The sequence below is a fragment of the Andrena cerasifolii genome, chromosome 15 (assembly GCF_050908995.1).
Source record: "Andrena cerasifolii isolate SP2316 chromosome 15, iyAndCera1_principal, whole genome shotgun sequence".
Classification (NCBI taxonomy): Eukaryota; Metazoa; Arthropoda; class Insecta; order Hymenoptera; family Andrenidae; genus Andrena; species Andrena cerasifolii.
The window spans coordinates 3,587,501-3,611,719 of NC_135132.1; the positions used below are offsets into that span (position 1 = coordinate 3,587,501).

The 24,219-nt window shown below is 34.8% G+C and overlaps 1 protein-coding gene across 1 annotated transcript in view; it reads right to left on the reverse strand.

Annotated features, from left to right (window-relative positions):
* Positions 1-859: 859 nt before the first annotated feature.
* Positions 860-24,219, reverse strand: part of LOC143377218 (very long chain fatty acid elongase 6) — a 52,588-nt gene continuing 29,228 nt past the window's right edge. Inside the window, exons 2-3 of the mRNA XM_076828280.1 lie at positions 7,006-7,433; positions 860-5,475 (exon numbers count right to left, since the gene is read on the reverse strand). Coding sequence (XP_076684395.1) covers positions 4,926-5,475; positions 7,006-7,331 — 876 coding nt within the window. The 5' untranslated portion in view covers positions 7,332-7,433 and the 3' untranslated portion in view covers positions 860-4,925. The remainder of the gene's footprint in view (positions 5,476-7,005; positions 7,434-24,219) is intronic.

A 24,219-nucleotide genomic window follows, 5' to 3' on the forward strand; every position in this document is an offset into this window, starting at 1 on the left:
GATAAATCCTGCTAAGGGGTTATTACCTACTTAGCCAGACCGAAGAGAGGCGAATGTTTGTGAATTTTTTTTGGAAAAGCGGAGGCGTAAATTTTTTCAGAACTTTTTGCACTTAAAAGAGCAACATTTAAAGATTTCGTAATTTTTTTTGTAGAAAAATATTTACGTTTATAATAAAATTACAACCCACATCCAAGAAGCCTTTTTTACAAAGTTGTTTTGGAGTGAGCAATGCCATTCGAAAGCAGGTTATCTAAACTCAAAAAACAAAAAAGATTTCGTTAGAATATTAATATATCCTCTGATTCGTGTAAGAAATTTCCGAAATATTAATTTTAAACAAAATCAATTTTTTTCGCGCAAAAATGTACGTGTAACCTGTGACCCTTCTTTGACAAAGAAGACAAAGATCAGATTTCACAACATTCAACGTTTAGGAGGTCCAATAGTTCCGCGTTCTTCAACCATTTTACAAGCTTTTTTTACACTTGCGGACCGGCGAAAATAGGAGAAATAAAAATTTCGCAGACCGGCCGACGGCTAAAACAGATATAAAACCCAATGTAGATTTAATTTAATTTTTTTTATTTAAAAAGGTTGAAGAACACTGCGATAGTTCATTTATGTTCCATACAATTTTACTTCCTATAAAGTACAATTATTGTATGAATACACAGGAAAATTTTACGCGAACAGGTATACAGTGAAATTTGAGGATCAAAAAATTAAAAAAAAACCCATTCAATTCCCAAAAGCAGAGAAATGAACAGAATCGTGTGTATAAGTAAGAGGAAGTTGGTTGGAGCGTTATGAAATGAATCAAATGGTATTTACCAACCGAAAGAAACTTTTTCATATCTCCCGTCATAAATTATTATTATTATTATACAATATTCATATATAATAAAGAAAATAATATATAGTAACAAAAGAAATTATACTAACAAATTATACAATAAAATTGTTTGTCTCTCATTCGCTGTATTCCTCTCACACACACGCAACAGACACCATTCTTCATGTCTTAATTTTTACGCGTTACACTTGCTTTAGTTTTTCCACCCCTATTCGTATTTCTAATTACGAAAGAAACCAAACGAAAGCAAATATTTTTCTTCCATTTGTCCTGCCGTGTTCGCGTTAGTTTGGCAATGCTAATCGTAAACAGAATGGTTTGCTTTGTATTTCGTTTGTTACTTCTATGCTTTCCAAATACTTAATACACTGTACATTTTGTACAATGGCAAACAGTGGTTCTCAAACGTGCCTCGCATTACTCATACGCGAAAACGAAAAATCCTTAATTAACTGAACACCATTTAATCCCCCTTCTCACTTATCCTATCGTTATCCAAACAACTATTTCTTGTTAAAAAAAAAAAAGAAAGAAATTTCTGCAACCACGAACTGCTGTGATTGCCGCCACAGCAATAGCTTATTAGTTACCGCTTTGCTGATACAACAAACGTATCGTTTAATCGCTACATCACCTGTATAAATAAAGATTCGAGGCCTCGAATCCGCTCTCTAAATTTCTCCCACGAAAACACACCGTGTCTTCGTCAGAAACGCATGCAGTTTGAAGTTTTAAATCGCGGCAAATCAGTTGCACCTTTATTGGTGGAAAAAAAATCAGCACTCAGTCACCTGATCACTCAACTAGCGTAATTGGTCGCGACATTACTCGCGCGAAAATGCAGCAGTTAACCAGTTTATCAAGATTTAGGAAAATCCTCTCAAATTTAGACTCCCGCGATTCATAAAAAGAAGAGCAAGTATTTGCAATAATTCTTAGTGTTGCACCATTAAATCCAAAAAAAAGGAAAATTATAAACTGTTTTGAAAAGGAAAGAATCTGGTCCCCGTCGAATGCACTCTCAACGCCAACGTTTCTTACAGAACCTGGCCATTACAAAATATAATAATGTACAGTGTTTTAGCATAATACGATAACGCAATTTCGTTTAACAATATTCATTGCCATAATGCCCACAATGAACATGAAGCACCGTTGCGCTTAATGGCGAAAATCGATGAATACGCGAATGCCTGTTAACGTTTCTATAATTCAACTGTTCTCTGAATGATCACCGAGTACATTGACGGAATTAAATGTAAATGAAAGAGTTCCACTTTATTGCAAATACTTTTCACTTGCTATTTTACACATTCCGTTTTATTACGTATCTCTGTATGCTCCCCGCTTTCGCAATAAATTTACAATACGTAGTACTAAAGGGGTATTCCCATTTGCCAGCGGAAAAAAAGGTGTTTCTAACAATTTTCGCGCCTAAATAAATTATGTACTTTAGAGCGAATTGCCAAACAGTTGCACTGTAAATTTCGTTACTGTTTTCGTATTTTCCCTAAGAAAAAAAAAACAAGGGTAAAAACACTACGCCCCACTTGTTCCTTAAGCCGCGTACTCACCTGTGCATTCGCCCCGAATGTGCACTCGACGCACACCGATTTTTTGCTCGTTCATGGTGTTCATTTGCAATTTCATGGTATTGATCGGACCCGAAGGCACGCTTAACACCGAACGAACAAAAAATCGGTGCGCGCCGAACGCACAAGTGAATACGCGGCTTTACTTGCGAATTTCGAAACATCCGTTTGGGAATACGTTCTTTGCGCTTCGAAAGAATGCAACGAAACATAAGAAACCGATTTTTACGACTTGGCAAATGAGAATGGCGCCTTAATTCGCTGGAAAGGATTTCCCATGGAACCGTAATCGTTCTCGGATAATTCTGATGTAGGAACAGACCACACCAAATGAATGTACAGCTCGTATCTTCTTACCTACCAAACGAAACACGCACATTCGACTGTCGGCATTGTTATGATTAATATTACTTAATTAAATAAATAGACAAGTTCAACTACTTAAATTATCTGAATTCGGCGTATCGGCACGTTCGCGATACTTCCTGCGGAATTAAATATCATGCCTTCCGTTGGACTGACTTTTCCTTTCATCGCCACCAAGAGCTTTTGATCGCGTAAACAAACAGCATACGCCAGGGCTGAAATAATTACTACTGCAACCGTTTAGAAACAATATTTATATTACAAAGTAGTTAGTATTTGTGCGAATCAGAAGGAAGCCGGTAATTCGTCGGGGGGGAAAGAACCGCGTCCAATCGAAAGTCATGTTGGTCGTTGAAAGGAAGGTACATAAATTAATTTCGGGAATGGAAGTGCGCGTCGATCAGCGGCGTGAACAAGTGTTTTAAATATTCGATCACGTTTTAATACACTCCTGTTACAACTAACGCATACTCTCATCCTGACCATGCGACTAGAATCGGCCAGCACACTTTTCAAAAGGATAACCAGCCCTACACAGATGTCGATATAACGAATTCATACCACGCAGAAACGGAGTCTTCACATTTCAAACGTTCTTTTCCCTATTTTTTTTTTTTTTTTTAAATTAAATTATTCACTTTGTTTTAAGTAGAGACCTACTTTATGAAGCGTCGGCTTTCGCGAAACACACACCTTTCAGATTTACAACACGAAGCTCACCTTTCGCTTACATACCCAACAGAAACTTCCTCTCATTTATTTAGCTGTTCAATAATATCTAAGAAACTCGAAAGTACATTAAGCTTGCGTCGTCACGAGAGCTTCAATGACTTAAATAATTGTATAAATAAATAACAACTTGTACAGGATTCTATTTCGAATAGATTATGTAACGCAAAAGTTCGCAAATGCGACGAACGTCTATATAGGGCTGGCTGCACTTTGAAACGTTATAAAGTATCAGTAAGCAGCCCATTTTATTACACTAGTGGCGCAAAATAGTCGTAATAGAAAATAGTAAACAAGCCCCTTCGTGAACTTTTTTTTTCATTTTAAAACGAACGATCAAATAGTTCCACTCTCCGCTTCGCGTCTACCTCCTTTTTTACTATTTTCTACGACGAATATTTCTTAGCTCGTCTCGGAGGTAGGCCCAATGAAATTTTAGTGGACACAGTGTCGGCTCTCCACTTTCATTCTTTTTCTGTTTTTTTTTTCTGGCTTTTTCGAAAACAATTTTGTATCCTTATTCCGGTAGAACGAGGCTGCGAAATGGTTTCCCTTCCTTTATCCTTCTTATTTCTATCAATATCAATGCTTGATACATCGTGAAAAGTGTCTAGTATAAATTTCATACTAGTATACAGAAACAGCGCAAGAGGCGTCTCCCCTTGCGTCGCGATACAAATCTCTGAACATCATTTATGTTACACTCACGCAAAATTACCATACTTCGATATATCTATACACCCCCGTTGATATAACATTAAAATATGTCCAACATATTCCTGAATTTAATAGAAAATATATCATATTTGAGACTAAAAGCTCTACGCGCAACACGCCCTCCGGCATTAAATAATTCGATATTAAATAATAATGTCTGCACGAGTGCACCGCATAGCAATTATTATCCCTCCAACCTCGTCCTACCAAGACGACTTTGCTGTGCGCAAACGTCGCAAAGAAATGCCACCAGAAGGTGTTTACCAAGAAGAAACTTCTTCAGGAGTTGTTCCTAGAAACGAAATACCTCTAAGAAGCTCCTTATCGCTGACAACGCATTTAACATTCGGCGCGTTAAACGGGTCGTCGTTAGATTTATTACTATGTTCGGTGCGCAACATTTAATATTATCATAAAATTCAGTGTGCCATTATCGTCGAATAACGCATATCCACTTTTCACCCTGCCGCAACATTTTACGACCTCGACTTAACAAAGACTGCTTTAAAAAAAGAAGAAGAAAATAACACTTCCAAGGAGCACTTTTTGAAAGATCTCGCTCTGAAATATGTCTTTCGCAAAGACATTTCTGGAAAGCATTTTCAAGAAAAGAATGTCTTCGGAAAGCGGCGCTAGAAAATGTTTAAAAAAATCCGCCCTGCGTTTTAATTCGCCTTGAGCTTCTCGTAGTCCACTGTCCCGTTGGTGTAGCTCTTCTTCTCCACTTTCTTGCTGCGTCTGCCGACCAGGTAGGCTTTTTGAAAGAATCTGGCGAACAGGACGAAGTAGCTGAAGTACATGGCCAGGCTGAATTTGACGTTGACTGGCGTGATGTGACAGTTGATCTGGCCGCTCTCCAGGTACTGGTAGGCGGTGATGTTTATGATGCAGCCGATGACCATTTGTGCTAGCTGCAGCGTGGTGATCACCATGGATATCCACTTGGGTGGCTTGTAGCGCATCGCTTTCAGGGCGTAGTACGTGTACATTATGGAGTGGACGAAGTAGTTCATGACAACGAACCACCTGGCAGACGCAGTGTACTCTGTGTAGGAGAACCAGGAGTAGAGGAGGACTGTTATGTGGTGATACCAGTGTAGAAAGATGAGGGGTTGCTTCCGCAGCACAATGAAGAGTGTGTCCCCGAGTTCTGGCAGCTTCGACAGCACGAACATCCATGTCCAAAAACCGGACACGCAATCTTGCTCGATGAAGCTGAAAGAAGAGAATGTTGGTTAGTGTTGGATGTTAGTAATTGCTTAGTGGAATTTCGAGAATACTTGTGTTGCGTATAGGGTAGGTTTACTTCTTTGTAAAGTGGGATGATTAGTGGGATGTATGACATGGTTGAGTATTGGGGTGGACGTTGGTTAAGCTTAGAAGGGGAGGATGCTGTGTGGTAGACGCTGATTTTGATGAGCCTTGGCACGATGGATCTAGGTGGAAAATAAGTAAATAGGTGTCTGAGTGTAATAATAGAGATATTTACATGGAAATTATTAAAAATTTCATAGTGGCCGTGGGGTTTTAGTGGGTAAAAATCCCACACTACCCTGGCGCCCCCGGGGATTCTCCTCTGAAGGAGGGATGCCTTTTGAAGGTTTCCCCAAGTTAAAAAATTATTTATAAGAAAAGTAATTCATAAAAAATATTTATATGGTTTTTTTTAACGTGGAGACATCTTCAAAAGGCACCCCAACGCCTCCAGAAGGGAACCTCCGTTTCTGCCAATGGGCCTTAATAATAGAGATATTTACAAGGAAATTATTAAAAATTTCATAGTGGCCGTGGGGTTTTAGTGGGTAAAAATCCCACACTACCCTGGCACCCCCGGGGATTCCCCTCTGAAGGAGGGATGCCTTTTGAAGGTTTCCCCAAGTTAAAAAATTATTTATAAGAAAAGTAATTCATAAAAAATATTTATATGGTTTTTTTTAACGTGGAGACATCTTCAAAAGGCACCCCAACGCCTCCAGAAGGGAACCTCCGTTTCTGCCAATGGGCCTTAATAATAGAGATATTTACATGGAAATTATTAAAAATTTCACAGAGGCCGTGGGGTTTTAGTGGGTAAAAATCCCACACTACCCTAGCGCCCCCAGGGGATTCCCTTCTGAAGGAGGGATGCCTTTTGAAGGTTTCCCCAAGTTAAAAAAGTATTTTTAAAAAAGTAAATCATAAAAAAAAATTATAAAGTTTTTTTTAACGTGGAGACATCTTCAAAAGGCACCCCAACGCCTCCAGAAGGGAATCTCCGTTTCTGCCAATGGGCCTTAATAATAGAGATATTTACATGGAAATTATTAGAAATTTCACAGTGGCCGTGGGGTTGTAGTGGGTAAAAATCCCACACTACCCTGGCGCCCCCGGGGATTCTCCTCTGAAGGGTGCCTTTTGAAGGTTTCCCCAAGTTAAAAAATTATTTATAAGAAAAATAATTCATAAAAAAAATTTATAAAGTGTTTTTTAGTGTTACTGTGCTAATGGACTATAATTGATAAAGGTTTAGAAATTTATTTAATTTTCTTTCTATTTTGGGACCGACTTAAACAAAAAAAATATTTTATATATATATAAAAATATTTTAAAAAAAATATATATAACCTTTAAAAAAAAAATTAAAAACCTATATATATAATAAAAATAAAATCCTTTTTACAAAAATAAAAAACCGACTTGGAAGCTGCGCTAAAAAGAATAAAATATTTTTTTTTATAGATCATACAAATAAAGAAGAGTAGTTACCTAGGTATACAAATACTATGGTGAAACCCATAATTCCTTAGCACATGGATCAATTCTGGTGCTGTTCTAGTGAATCCAATAATGGAGAATGTTGCAAGCAGCGTGTTCCACAGTGAGAGTATGCCTCTTAGTTCAAACCGTGGCCTATTTGACATGTAATGCTGCCCGCCAAATATTAGTATCATATAAATGCCACAGTAGTAGAAACCATTCGTCCAGTTCTTTATCATCCATATTTTGGTGTCCAAGTGACTGAAGGTTTCTTCGAAGTTGAACACATATGAGTAGTTCGGTACAGTGACCTCCATATAATCCACTTTATTCATCTTGGAATATTTCTTTTCTGTCCCTTCCTTGCAAGATTCTGTCTTTCCCGCGAAAAGTTACACAGCTTACTTCCCTGCAGCTCTACTTCCAGTGCACTGAAACTGAAAACAGAGGAACTGTTAGACTTCTCACACTTCAGGCTCTAGATTAATTAAGAGTTCCAGGAATGCAAATTTTCAATATTGCATTACAGCATTTTTGTACATAGGAATAGTAATTTTGTATGTAGAATAATTTATGCTAGGAAAAAATTAGAAATTTATTTCAAATTTATTAATAGTAATAAATATTTTTTATATACTCTTTATGCTTGTAAATTTCATCTCTACTATAGATGAAATCTTGCTAATAAATTTTTTTTTTTCATATGTTCTGATCACATTAGTTTCAACTGCTTCATTTACAAAAATACTAAATAAGAATTTATGTTATTCTGTAGGACATGCTACCAAGTTCGAAAAGACAGTTTAGAGTAACAGGAGAGAATTTCAGAATATTTCATAAAGCTCGTGAACTGAATTTTTGTTACAGGTGTTAATGCTTTTGGGTAAATGAAAACCTCGGAGAGATTGAAATGACTTTGAAAATGGTTCTGCATATCTTGAAGGCAGAAATGCGCAAAATTTGTATTTAAATAAAATTTCAAATAATGAATAAAAAAAGTTTAAAAAAATATTCGTCACGTGTCGAATAAAGCTAACTCGGGTTAACGACCGAATGGCGAATAATGTTTTTAACTTTTATTCGTTACTCGAAATTTTATTTAAGGGGTCAGTCCACTGTGACGGTTTGAAAAATTAAGCTATTTTTAAAGTTTTTTTTCTCCGTAGATACAATGTATAATGCAATAATTTTTTTTGGTATTTATTAAGCTACTCTTATATTGTACAAAAAAAAATTTAAAAGAATTTCTTCAATTTGTTTTAAAACTTAAAACGCAATTATCTCAAAACAACATTTTTTCAACTGGTGCAGGTGATTGCAAAAAAACTGTTAGACCAAACAGTCTCAAATTTTTACACGTTATTCAGGACATCAGTGGCTATGACCGGGACCATGGAAACATATTTGGATTAAATATTTCATACTTTTTACAAGGCAAAATGATGGAAAAATTCCCCGCATTTCGACACTTAAACTTCAAACCTCCGCCATTTTGTTAATTTTTTATCAGTAAAAATAATCCTGGTTCCGGCGATAACCACACTCATAATGATTACAACACACTTTGAATTTTTTCTTTCAAATGCGTCGTTCTCCCGGAATCACCTGCACCAGCACTGCATCGCTTTCTCAAGGCGCTCAACATTAGTGCGATATATATTTAAAAAAAAAACTGTTAAAGATATAAAATAATTTTTTTTGTACTGTCAATAAATGTATTAATAAGTGGACAAAATATTATTTACGTTGGACATTCCGTTTGCCAAAAAATAAATCCTAAAAAGTGACAATTTTTCACGACTGCACAGTGGACTGACCCAGTAGCGGATTCAGAGGGTGGCCGCGGGGGGCGCGGGCCCCTCCCTCAAGGGAAAAATACTTATTTTAATTTGCAAAGTACTTATTTTAATTTGCAAAGTACTTATTTTAATTTGCAAAGTACTTATTTTAATTTGCAAAATACTTATTTTAATTTGCAAAATACTTATTTTAATTTGCAAAATACTTATTTTAATTTGCAAAATACTTATTTTAATTTGCAAAATACTTAGTTTAATTTGCAAAGTACTTATTTTAATTTGCAAAATACTTATTTTAATTTGCAAAATACTTATTTTAATTTGCAAAATACTTATTTTAATTTACAAAGTACTTATTTTAATTTGCAAAATACTTATTTTAATTTGCAAAATACTTATGTTAATTTGCAAAATACTTAGTTTAATTTGCAAAATACTTAGTTTAATTTGCAAAGTACTTATTTTAATTTGCAAAGTACTTATTTTAATTTGCAAAGTACTTATTTTAATTTGCAAAATATTTATTTTAATTTGCAAAGTACTTATTTTAATTTGCAAAATACTTATTTTAATTTGCAAAATACCTATTTTAATTTGCAAAATACTTATTTTAATTTGCAAAATACTTATTTTAATTTGCAAAATACCTATTTTAATTTGCAAAATACTTATTTTAACTTAGCAATATGAGAGAAAATATGATAAATTTATACCAAAAAAAATTTTTTTTTTCATTTAGCAGGGAAAATATTATCAGGAAAGGTCCCCGGTTTATTTCTCAGACTTACGCCTCCCCTCCTCAAGAAAATCTTGGATTCGCCCCTGCGCCCCCCCCCCCTCCCGAAAATCCCAAATCCGCCCCTGGACTGAACCCTTAAATAAAAACTTTGCCCGTCCCTGCTTGAAGGTACTTAATAAGGTGGCCGCGCCAAATGGAACGCCCAGTATGCTGCAATTGAAGATATAAATTGAATAATACTTTTATTTCACTTATGCAACTTTTTTAGCATAACTTTTGCTTTCGCGTGAGCCGGTATATCATTATTTACTTTCCTGCATTATTTACCATGTGTCACGACAGATCGATACGCGCTGACATTGCAATATGCAATCTGCATTCGTTTTGTATTAAGAGCCACAATCTCTGTTACATTCTCATGTACGAAAGATAATTTATTTGTAAGTATTTCGCACCCTGGATATCGCAGTTCTATCGTAAACAAGCCAATCAGATAGACATCGAACAAAAAAAATTATTTAAGCTACCACTATCGCACTAAATAAATTATACATAATTGCTCGCGTCACTCATTCATTATTTAGCATGTGCAATCAACTATAAACGAGAAGGATCATTAACATATCCGTAGAATTAATATCGAACTGTGACATTTAACCGTATCAAGAAATAATACGAAATAAATGACATTCAAACGATAGGTATAATGTTACAGATATGTTTAATCAGTTGGATATATTTTAAAGTATAAATATTTAAAATCGCAGAATAATTACGAGCTACAACTTGTACATATTTAAAATGGATTAATAAATTTATATAAAACTATAATATACTAATTATTCAAATACTAATTAGTCAAATACTAATTATTATTAAAAATTATCGTTCCACCCTAGTTCCTGCTAAATTAAATATTTCACGTAGTAGCACATGTTCTACAGTATTTCAGATTCATATTTGATTCCACACATATTTTCAATTTATGTATTTTTCAAAATTATAATTATTACCTATTATTTAACAAAATAAATGTTGCCTTAATTGTAAGTCAAACGATGAGTAAGGAAAAAGTGAGAGGCATTCTAATATTTCTGATTGTCAGATTATGCGAACGGATATTACACACCGATGAATTGTAAAACAGTGCTCAGGGCCGGCCCACTCTATAAAGGGGCCCGTATGCAAGAAATATTTTAGGGCCCGAAAAACACTTCTAAAAAATAAAAAAGCATACCATAATTTCACAAAAAAAATAATAATAGCAATAAAAAATAAAACAACTAAATAAACATTAACATATTTAAATGTTTTTTTATTGCCATAGCGTTAATAATATTAAATTATTATATTACTATACTAGAAATTTATTATATTCTAATTTCATTTTTGACAGTCCTCGCAAACCATAATTATTGTGGTTACCACACCACAATTATTCTGATGTGTCCGTGGTATTGCCAGTTCTGTGCTTAAAGCGTGAAACTCAAGTCAGATTACAAAATTAGATTATGTTTAATCAAATAAATATTTTCCGTTATCATTTTTTTATTTTTTTCAGTCAAATTAGTTTCTCGTTCCGGCACAACTATTACATCTACCACTATTTTAGCCAGTCGACATTTAGATTTGTTATGGAATAATTTTCTAAATATTCTATGTAGGCGATTTAAAGGTGGGCCATCTATCTTAATCACAACTGGGCCATCTCTCCCTGCACAAAGGAGAGATGGCCCACTCTTTAGCTTTAAAAGGAAGGGTTAATATGGCCAAAAAATTTCGCTGCATTGTCCCTCGATACCTCTACTATTTTATTATCCAAAATTCCAAATCATTAAACGAAAATTAACTTAGAAGTATATTTTAAACAATCCTATACACTACAGTTTTCTAAAGGAGCTTATATGTAGCCTCGAGTTACTATTTTCAACATATATATATATATATATATATATATATATATATGTTGAAAATAGTAACTCGAGGCTTCCTGGATATATATATATATATATATATATATATATATATATATCCAGGAAAACACAGGAAAAAAACAAAAAAAATTGTTCACTCAACTGTATGAGTTGTGCTGCACTAGAACGTGCTCTTACTTATAGAGCCTGGAATATAGCAACTGCGCCATCTCTCTAGCCGAACCACGCCACCCAGATTTACCCTAAGGCGTCTTGTAAATAAGACTCCGTTGAAAATGCATGATTAGGTACTCGTGATTGGACCTGATTTTGTAATCGCTATTTTATATTGCTTTAATGCAACTTTTAATTGCCGCAGTTTTTTCCCAACCTTGAAGTGTTAAACTACGTTTAATAGTATTCTAAATAGAGGAGTGCTGCTTATAAGCACATACACACGTGCTGATTTAAATGGTAACGCTGAATATTCATAAAATTATTTGCTCTTGTGTAACTCTCGTGACATGGGAAAGAAAAACGATTTAATGTTTTTCGATAAAAGCTAATGCAGTTACAACATTATACGTTCAGAACTTTTTTATTATGTTAGAAATTTATATATATATATATATATATATATATATATGAGCCGTTTATTTTGAAAGTGGCGTAAGTCCATTCATAGCCATCAAACACATATTATTTCTTAAATAATGGTAATTATGCTAATTGGGATGATGAATTTAACACCCTTGGAAAGCCAAAAACATTACACTGCTATGTTATCTGTTACCCATATTTTTAAATTTAATCCAACGCAAACCTCTCAATATCTCGATTCGAACATAAATGGACTTACGCCACTTTCAAAATAAACGGCTCATATACAGGGTGTCCCACTAAGGAGTGGACAGCGCGATATCTCTTAAAGTATTGTCGATAAAAATATAAAAAAAATAGGGAATTGCATGGTTCGAGGGGGCCCATTTATTAGCGCGAACGAAATTTGTTTCCGATTATTATTTTAAAAGATACGATGGTCAAGTTCGGTTTTTCAAATGGAACTATTTTTTTTGAACACCTGAGTTGATAGTGCGTTCCAAGACAAATTCAATAAGCTTTAATGTATACACTTTATTTCCACTGGTTTTTAAGATATTGCGCTTGCAAATTTACTGATTTTCACTGCAAGAAACCCCTCTGGAATGGCAAAAACCGGGGGCGGTCTTACTGGCGCCACGGGTGGCACTGCCTGTTGAAATGGATACTTACCTGCCAAAGGTCTACGCCAGAAATGGCAGGCCCAAAGGCTGGACAATTCTTTTCCGTGAGAAATGCTACTTAGGTAGGTATCGTTACTTTTATTTCGCACTTGCTTCTACGCTCGGATGGCCGGTTCTTTTGGGAGGGATACAAGTTCGATTGGTTAGGTTACGAGGTATGAAAGTTGCTAGACTAAATTTCAACCATAGGGAGCAGATTGTATCAGAAGCAATCCAACTTGCATCCCTCCCAAAAGAACCGGCCATCCGAGCGTAGAAGCAAGTGCGAAATAAAAGTAACGATGCGCTTCTCGATACCGCAGATGTACCTACCTAAGTAGCATTTCCGACGGAAAAGTATTGTCCAGCCTTTGGGCCTGCCATTTCTGGCGTAGACCTTTGGCAGGTAAGTATCCATTTCAACAGGCAGTGCCACCCGTGGCGCCAGTAAGACCGCCCCCGGTTTTTGCCATTTCAGAGGGGTTTCTTGCAGTGAAAATCAGTAAATTTGCAAGCGCAATATCTTAAAAACCAGTGGAAATAAAGTGTATACATTAAAGCTTATTGAATTTGTCTTGGAACGCACTATCAACTCAGGTCTTCAAAAAAAAATAGTTCCATTTGAAAAACCGAACTTGACCATCGTATCTTTTAAAATAATAATCGAAAACAAAATTCGTTCGCGCTAATAAATGGGCCCCCTCGAACCATGCAATTCCCTATTTTTTTTATATTTTTAACGACAATACTTTAAGAGATATCGCGCTGTCCATTCCTTAGTGGGACACCCTGTACAGTAACGAAAATTTTTCAAATTTCAAAAAGTTCAAAATAGTAATAATTTGAGCAGTGGGACGAGGGGGGAAATGATCGTTACTTGATTATTTAGAGAAGAGTGTGCTGAAAATATTGCAATTGGTCTGAAAGTGGAACTTTTTGGCGTTTGGAAGATATTCCTAATAAAATTTGAAAAACGTCGCTATTTTCGTTACTGCATATAAAAATATTTTTTAATGGACTGTTTATATTAGTTGCTAATAAAAGAAGATATTAATCGCAAAAGCGCGGTCTTTAATTTAAACAAACCAATTTGTTGCTACTTTGCTTTATTATTCGAATTTTCCTTGTAACTTGGAAACGAAAAGCTTCCCAAACATTTTGCTTAAACCCCTGTAAAGGGTATTAAACAAGCTGCCAAACGAACAGAATTATTTTTTTATCACAAACAAGTTAAAAAAAAAAATTAATGTAAAAAAATATTAAATTATGCATCATTAGAATGGAATAATTTTTTCCAATTTTTTGGCGCGAAGTTCATTGCGATATCTTAAGAAAAAGACCCAAAAGGCGGGAAAATTTAAATCCGGACCACTGTGCGGTATGGCAGTGATGGCGAGTAATTTTGACAGAAAGGAAGGGTGCCATTTTTTTTGTTACGATTACGTCAGACTTGAAACATCAATGCGAAGCAAACGGATCTCACAAGACTTGAACTTCGACCCCTTATATAACCAACATCCTGCTTGCAAATCGAACGTGCCACTGCGTCGTGTTTTCACGAAAGAATCGGAATAAAGGGAAAATTTGCATGCCGAAGACCATTAGATCCTTGGATGAATATGTGGGCAACGATGCAATTGAAGTGATTGAAAAACATATTGTACGTTTTATGCCAAGAATCAAATGCATATGCATACGTGATATAAATTAAATTATATAGAGGTTCATATTATTCTAGATATTAATTAAAATTATAATCTAAAATGAAGGTAAATTAATTCATGCAGATTTTTATGTTGGAGATAAATAAAACTATAACACGGTACATTTACAGATGAATTAAACTGCAGAATATAGATTTATCCAAGAACTAGATAATTTAAAATATTAACGAAATTCGTTTGAATTTGCGATTTTAAATAATTTAATTCCGAGTAATCGCGGTCACCGCAAACCCCACTTTCGAACAAGACAGCTAGGAGAATGTAAATAACTTTGTTATTAATCAATATTTTTTAACGCCAAAATTCAGAGACATAGCTAAATGTACTGGCTTTCAAACAAAAAAGAGTTTTTTGAATAAAGTTTTATAGTTTCTGAGAAAAAAATTCCCCAAAATCACAGCTTTTTCGGCCTCCTGACTGAGCGTAACACTTTAAGTAAATCAATAAATAATTCAATATTGAATGATTTAAAAGTGGAACATATAGTGACTCTTGGATCGTTACGGTTCTTATAGCAGACAAAACGTATTTAACTTTGACCATCGAGCTATAGTTACCTATTACAAATTTACTTTTGTAGTCAAGTAACTTTATTATGTGTTAGTTTTTAGTTCATTTTGAATTATATTCATTTTCGCATTCGTAATTATTATGCTAGCACTAATAATTGTAGTATATTATTTATTAGATAGAATAGTTCAATATTTACAGTCTACAGAAGTTATTGAATAGATAAGCAGTATTATCACATTTTTTAATTTAAGGATAATAGAAAACCACAAAAACACTTATTGACATCACGAAAGACAATTGTTATTGCCATATATACAATTTATTATGTATAGAATAAGAATCCACAAGCAGTATATTTTAGATGTACCTTTCTTCCAGATTAAAAATTATAAAGACTGAAAGATATTTAAAATAAACAGGTCTAAGGATATCACAATATTAATTAAAGCCTGATTAGCAGTTGGGCATGAATTAAATATTTAATAAATAAATAGAGTATAACTGATAAATGTTTTAAAATTCATGAACATATACATTATCTTTGACATGCACATCTAAAAAAAAATATTAAAAAAAAATTATGTTAAACGATTTTATTTAAAATGCACTAAAAATAAAAAACAATCCATTTCTTGTACCCAATTTTGATGGTGTTTCTCACTTTAAATAAAATCGTGGAGCAGGATGTCTCACAACAAAGTCATTTCGACGCTTGGTTCTGTATGAATTAATTGTTTTTTAATTTTTAGTGCATTTTAAATAAAATCGTTTAACATAATTTTTTTTTATTATCTACATTTTAGTGTCTAAGTTTTGATTTGTGGTTGCAGGCTGATTTCAAGTCGTTTGGATTTGTGTTTATGGGTTATATTTATTGATGACTGGGTTAGGTTTTTTAATTTTTTTAATTTTTTCACCCCCTCGTGCTTATTTTTTATTTATTTATTTTTTTTTAAATATTGTATTGTCATTCAAACTACGCACGCCTGCAAAGTTTCAAGACAACTGGATATTTGGAAATTTATTAAATTTGAGTCCCCAGATTTGAACGAAACATGCAAACAGAGAATCGAAGCAGAATAAAATGACGATTTTTCGACGACACAGTGGATTGTAATTATAATTTGTAATTTACGAGTAATTTGCATGGCAATAAATCTCTGTATTTGCTGCATTCATATTTGCACTTTGATGACGCACAATCAGTTTGCGTTATCTAGCCACTGATTATCAGATCTTGCAAAATTGAAATAAAGATTTAATTTTCCTACAATTAAAATTTTCAATCAACACGACTTTAATCAAATTAAAAGAATAATCAAGTGGGGTAGGCATGCATTGTACAGCGTGGCGTGTGTACGTAATTATTTTTGTTATCGTTAATTAAAATTAGGCTAGAGGTGTCCGATTTGACCCGGTTCACGATTTCCTTAATTTACACTTCACCTCGTTCACCCTTCCACACTTATGACCCACATCGCTTAACCACTTCACTCTGCCACCTTTCTCTTCCTAACTCTGCTTACGGTCCTTCCACCACAATCGTTTGGATCCCAAAATTTCGTCCATTCCCAGAAGACAGTGGCAACGAATGCCCAATTTTTTATCAGACAACAAACAATTTTTTTTCTTACAAAATATGTATCTGCAGGTGCTATGGAATCTGATAGTCGTGATTATTTAGCTGACACGTGGTGAGAAAGTTTTAATAAACATGTGTAAACATTGGAATACCATAGTGGACATGTATGTGTTTATTTATTACGTTAATTTTTAATTACAATCTTAAACATTTATAGGTGAATTAATTACAGTGCTTGTTAGTTTTTAATATTAGCAAAATAATGTCACATTATAATATTGCATATTCTTTCAATCATAATTTATTTTTAATTTAATTCCAAGGCTGACTAATATTCTCTGGTTAAAGTCATGTGATTATTTAAACTTCTCGACAAATTCATCTAACTTTCATTGCACTTTTGATAAGACAAAATTATCTAAACTAGATATCATTAAAAACGAATAACATTTCATTCCTAATTACAAATTTATATTCATTATTCAACATAAAAAATAATTTATAATTAGCTGCTTTAATTTCGAGATCTATAACAATTTATACAAAATATTTAATGAACCCTGATACAAAAGGTAAAAAATTATTCTTCTTCTTTACACTTAAAATTAAACTTTCACAATACAAACTTTATATATTCAAAAATTAATTCAAACTAATTACTTAAACAAACTTAAATCAAATAACTTTTATTAAAATAATTTAATCAACAAACACAAAAACATAAATATTAAATTAAAATTTTAAAAGATAATTTTAAGTGCAATCTTTTAACGTCTTCTTCCCTATTTGCTGCAAGAATAAGAATAATTTTTACAGAAAATCCACAGGTGAGTTAGTAATACAAAAATATCATAGGATCGTTGCTAAATAAATTGAGAAAAATAGTCGACAACCCATTCGATGGCAGCAAATGGTTGGTTTGACTATTTTTTTTTTTTTTTCGAAAAACTAAAATTATTATGCAACATTAATATTCGAACCATAGAATCACGAGAAATGTTTAATGTTTAACAGAAAATAACGCAGAGGAAAATTATAAACACTTATAATAACTGGGTGCAATGAATCTTCTTACAAAAACGAGTTGAAATTATAAAATAACATATTTTCCTCAGGAGCTTCGTTTTAAAAAAAAAAATGGCTTTACAGATTCGTTGAGCACCAACAAGTGCATTTGACGTGCACCAGTAAAATATAGTACACCTGTGGATGCAATAAATCTTTTTTCAAAAAATAATTTGCAATTGTAGAGTAACTTTTTTTTTTGAGTGGAACTTTTTCTCGAGAATTTTGGTTTCGAAAATGGTGCGATATTTAATTAAATTCGTGCATGCTGGACGTATATTTCAAAGTAATTTTTTCCCAAAACGGAGCCCTCAGATTAAATATGCTATTCTACGTCTCCCACTCACTTCTGCTCGAGCATTCAGTTTATCCACGGTTGCACCACGTTTGCTGTTGCACTCTGTCAATTCTTAGTCAAGTGCAAGTGCACTTAACCCTCTGCACTCCAAGTATGCTGCTCAGGCGCATAAAAGTTTAAATTAAGGTTACAGAGGGATATCGCTGAACACCGTAAACACGGTAGTATACGTGATTCGTAGAATTCAATGAATCATTTAATGTGCAATCACCGCGTTATATTCTCAGCCGCTCCAAACTACCATACTTAACGATTTCCGTGCCACGTAACAACCCGCCGGTGGCCCGCGATATTTATCGCAAGTCACACTTTCATTTAAAGGAAAGGAGCGCTCCTTAATTCGTAGGCGAAATCAAAATAGCAGCCCCCAAAAAATTGGAATTATGGAGAATACAGGGTGCCTCGTATCTGGTGGTGCAAGGATGGTAATCCTGCGGGGAAAAAATAAATAAGAAATGTAGAATAAAATTTTGTCTGAAAAACTAGCTTTGTTTTCAAGACCAAATTTTGTTTCATATTTTTGGCTAACAAGAAAAATTCAGAAAAATATGCAAATTTGTGTGAAAATAGAGCAGTTCGTGCGCAAAATAAGGCTATTTTTTGTTGGTGACATAGTGCGGTTTTAGGGGGTGAAATCACCCCTAAAAGAAATGCGGAATTTTGTTTTTCGTGAATTATCTGGAGATCGGTGAGAGATATTGAGAAGATGTTTAAACAAGAGTCGCATCTTTTTTTATATCTACAAGACTGGGTTAAAGTAATTATCGAATTAAGGATTGGTGGTGGGGGTAACTTAAGAAGTATGGATTTTCCGATAATTATTTTAACCCAGTCTTGTAGATATAAAAAAAAGATGCAACTATTGTTTAAACTTATTTTCGATAGCTCTCACCGTTCTCGAGATATTTCACGAAAAAGAAAATTCTGTATTTCTTTTTAGGGGTGATTTCACCCCTTAAATCCGCACTGTGGCATCAACAAAAAATAAGTTTGTCTTACGCACGAACTGCTCTGCTTGCACAGAAAGTTGCATTATTTTCTGAATTTCCTGGTTGCCTAACTTCCTTTGCAAGTGAAATAAATAAAAGAAAAGGAAGTAAAAAATATAAAACAAATTTCTTTGCTTATTTTTTCATACATAATCGCCGCCCCTCCGTTTGTACCACCGGATACGAAACACCCTGTATAACAAACCTATTATTTTTCTGTAATTGAATATTTTAATAATACTTTTCTCATCATTTTTTGGAATCCACCGAAAAAAATAAATCTCCACCGCGGAACCGAATGTATTAATAAATGGAGCATCGCACAAAAAATCTCTGGTAGATTGACGAGTTAATATCTTATTATTATAACACTTCTTTGCATTATTCCCTTAAATACACTGTCCAACAAAATTGATTTTTTTTTCTGTTCTGTAACACTCAATAGCCGTTTTTTTTAATAGATTTTTGTGCGCTGAAAACGAATCCGCAAAACGTTTATCGTCATCACCCTCAATTTTCGAAAAAAAAAAGATTTTTTAAAAAAAATATAAATTTTCAACTTTGAATATCTTTTGCGTTCAAACAGTAATAGTTATTCGGTTGCTTGTTGGGTCAAATTATTCTATGGACACCCGGAATGCACCAATTTTTGCATATATTTTTCTATATATTTTAAAAAGTAAGGGTCTGGGAGAAAATCTGACTACTCCACGCGACGCGGAAGATATTTTTCCTTCGGATAGCGTCAACAGAAGTGGTAAATCACGTTTTGTTTTCAATACAGAAGCGAAATAGTTTGGCAAAACGTGCGGCGCGGACAGTGGTGGTCACGCGCGTTACGCGTTTCCGTAACGCTGAGCGGCAGTGGCTCGCGCGCCGCCGTTGACCACCACTGTCCGCGCCGCACGTTTTGCCAAACTATTTCGCTTCTGTATTGAAAACAAAACGTGACTTACCACTTCTGTTGACGCTTTCCAAAGGAAAAATGTCTGCCGCATCGCGTGGAGTAGTCAGATTTTCTCCTAGACCCTTAGTTTTGCAAATAAATTTAAAAATATCTGCAAAAATGGGTAAATTTCGGGTGTTCTTTCCCCTTTGATCGTTGTTTAAACATATTTAAATGTTCATAATGCACCAATAAATTATATCGTTGTATTCGGGAGGGTTCATAGAATAATTTGACGCGAAAAGCAACCGAATAACTATTACCGTTTCGACACAAAAAATGTGCAAAGTTGAATATTTGCATTTTTTTTTTTTTCAAAATCGAATTTCTCAAAAACGGAGGGTGATGGCGACAAACGGTTTGCGAATTCGTTTTCAGCGCACAAAAATCTATAAGAAACGGCTATTGACAGCGATATTCTAAACTCCAAATATTAATGTAATAAATATGTCACTTAAATATGTCACTTTTTGATGAGAACTAAACCGTCTTTTTATTACCCAATATCAACGTGCCAGAAGCTCGTAGACTTTCTTAACAAATCCCCCGCCACGGTGGAAATTCAGATGCCTGAGAGGACTGTAAAAAGTGATGAGAAAAGTAGATTGCGAAGTCCAATTACAGAAGCATGGCACTTGTGTAATATTCTCCATACTTTCACCTTTTTTCGTTCTATTCTGATTTCAACAGCGAATTCAGAACTGTGCACCTTTTCCTTCGAACGAAAGTTTCACTTCCGATAAATATCGCGGGGCACCGATGGCCCACGTGGCACGAAACGCGTTAACGTTGCACGTATTTCGCCAATGAATTATCGCCGGAGGACGACGAGAAATGAAACACGCGAATTAGGTCAATTACATCCACTATAAAATTCCAGCATCCACCCTTAATTATCGTAACTTCCCCCACCGCGTGTCTGCTAAATAATTATTAAATTTCCGCGTTCCTCAGGGCCACAGATCCAGGTGTTATTGTAAATATTAGTTTGCAATGTGGAAAAAAAAAATGGACATTTCTTACCACTGTTATCATTTTTACGAGTCCATTGTGCGGCACCCCGTTATCATACTCTTCGCCTCGTGTCGCAGATTATGCGATGCCTTTCATTCTCGTAACAGATCAGTGTCACACACGCGTCACAGCGATAATGTTTTGCATTCGACGTCGATGGGACAAACGAGGCCTATCGAAATCAGATAGTCCGGGGGGTGGGGGGGGGGGGGGCATTCGGAGCGTCTGCTTGCCCCCTTTATTACACTTCCTTTTGTGCCTAATTGAAAAGCACACGCTCCATTGAATGCAACACCGTGCTACCTAAAAGGTAACGTAGTTTGCGGCGAGTGATTCTCAAAATGCAGTCATACTTGACGCGTTATCGCACAAGATGCGTCACGCGATTTGCGGTAGATAAAAGGTTGCGTGGTGTGCCGACATCTATCCGTCCAGAACTTCGTTTGTCTCTGCGAAAGGGATTTTTAAATTCTCTTTACGGGCTCACGAGGGAAGATCCCGAACCCGGAAATTCAAAAACTTCTGAAACTTTGCGAATACGTAGGGAATTTCCTCTTGATTACAATGCAGTTTTTGTTTGTTGCCCAAATTCAGTCTAAGGGGGTGTAATTGACCCCTGAAAATCCGATTATTTTCCGATTTTGTGTTATAATTCGTGAACTGTAAAATATTTTTTTTTGCCAAATGGTAGATCTAATTGAAAGAAGTAACTTTTGTCTGGAAACTTTTTTTCTATCTCTGATAGTTCGCGAGTTATAACACAAAATCGGGAAATAGCCGAATTTTCGGGGGTTAATTTCACCCCCTTCGAGTGAATTTGGGCAGCAAACAAAAATTGCGTTCTAATCAGGAGGAAATTCTCTATATATTCACAAAGTTTCAGAATTTTCTGAAGTTTTGGGTTCGGGACCTTCCGTTGCCAGATAAAAAGTTGAAAACGCGACTTTGACTATTTTCTTCGCTATTCCGACCAATTGCAATTTTTTTTTTTTTCAAAACGCCGAAAAAGCTGTTGTGCTTTAAAAGTGTCACATACTTTTGTCCGGCACTGTATAAGATATTTTACTTATTTAAGTAATGTTAAATTTAGAATTTAGTTATTATAAAAAATGGTGGCCGGCACGAAACTGTCTCAAAACACTCGAAGGCGAGATGGATGATCAATTGCAGGCGTTATGTCAGTTGAGTAGTAAAAATATATAATGGAGCAGTGTTTCCCAACCTGTGGGTCGCGAAGTGTTTTCTGCGGGTCGCTACGGTTATTTTTAGTTGGCGATTTTTAGGCACTTATGTATTTTATCTATTAAGAATTATATTCTGAAAAATCTATGTTTAATGTGTTTTCTTTAACTAATTAAATTAATTGAATATTACAAAAGGGGATTGCGACTAAAAAAAGTTGGGAACCACTGTAATGGAGAATATAGAATAGAAAATGATAAAATAGGAACAGAGGTGGGCAAAAATTTTATTTAAATAAACATTTCGAATAACGAAAAAAAAATGTTAAAAAAATTATTGTCGAATAAAAATATTAACTTTATTCGTCAAATAATTTAAAGTTAAAGTAACTTGTATTTGATCCATTATTTAAATAATTTTTTATTTAGTTAATGCCCCACTCTGAATAGGAAGCGTGGAATAAAATATTAAAAATAGAGTAGTGCATTGAGGATTAAAAACTGTAACTCACAAGCGGTTCCAATGCTTTTTGGATTCCACCAAAAGTATCGAGGCAAAACGATTTGCGTAGAAAAAACAAGTAGCGAGATTTTTAAAAGGTGCAATTGCACTCCTGTGTTGCACACAACCTTCTGAGAATCCTGCATAGTATGTCTGTCGACCAATCGCGTGATTTCCAGGATGTCTGTTTCCTTCCTCTTTCTACACATGTATAAGCTAAAATTAATAAGTGATTGCGTCACCTTCGCATCGTTTCTACCCATAAGATACAGGCAATATTGGTACACCTAGTGTCTTCGATGTTTTATTACCCCAGATAGAAGCAATAGGCGACGGCTGATTGCAAAACGCCTAATAATTTGCTTCACTGATAGCGAAAGAGGAATTACATTATTAGTGATGATCAAACGTGGCGTGCACGTGGAAACCAAAATAGAAGTGAAGTCCATAAAATAGAAGGGAAGTCCATGAAATATAAGGGAAGTCCAGGAAGTTCGATTTTTTTTTTAAACAATTTCTTTGTCATATGCCATCGACTGGCGAAAATATTTCCTTTGAACTAAATCGCAAAAGCGCTCAATAATAGTTATCACGAATATTACCATGTACAGGGTGTTAAAAATGTGGTGGTCGCTGCTTAAAAAAAAAAACGCTGCTAAAATTAATTACACCTTTGAAAATGAATGTTGAGTTTTTTCTTTAGCTGAACATATTCCGTTCGCTGAAGGGAGAAAATGTGCAAAAGGGACTATATGTCGCAAACGTACGGTTTCTTTAACAAAAAATTGATAAAGTTTTTTGGCAGGGGTTGAAAACAGTTATGATATCGGTTTCGATTCTCGAAACAGTTATGAGAACCGAAATAATCTTGAAACAGTTACGAGTGAAATATTATATCGGTTCCGCAACGATTATATATCGGTTATACAGGGAACTCTCGCTATAAGCTCGGCTCGCCTCAACCATTTGTAAGCGCCTCTTAAATGTATACATATACTCCCTGTCATTTAAGAAGGAACCTGCCGGCCGACGAGTTTAGACCGGTTCTGCGCAGGTTGACGCTCATTGGTGCCGGGAGAAGCCACTATTGGCTGTACCCCCACCAACGCTTTTTCGGAGCCAATCAGCTCATTCTACATGCGCGAAACGGGTTCCTTCTTAACTGAATTCTGGTGTAAATACTAGTAATAATAACTGTATCGTTGTATGTAATAAATTTTTTCAATTCTTTTTACGTCGTATTGAAAATGCTAGTTTCAATTTTAATTTTTCCTACTATTTTTAAGTCATTGTGAAATTTCCTATAAAAACTTGACACGTTTGGTACTTTCACCCTAAAGCGCCCCAACATGCTTCCTAGCGGCGTTACTGTCTCCTCGGAGAAACGGTAGTGGGAATCGTCCCACCTTAGCTGAAGACGTAGCGTTGGAGGGAGAACCGAAACATGCGCTTCAGGAGTGGTTTTCCCCTACTTGGGAAGGCCTGATTTAGAATATCGGTTCTTCATAACTGTTTCAGTCAGAAATATAACAGTTTGAAACAGTTATTATTATTATTATTATTATTATTATTACTATTATTATTACTACTATTATTATTACTGCTATTATTATTACTACTATTGTTATTATTACTA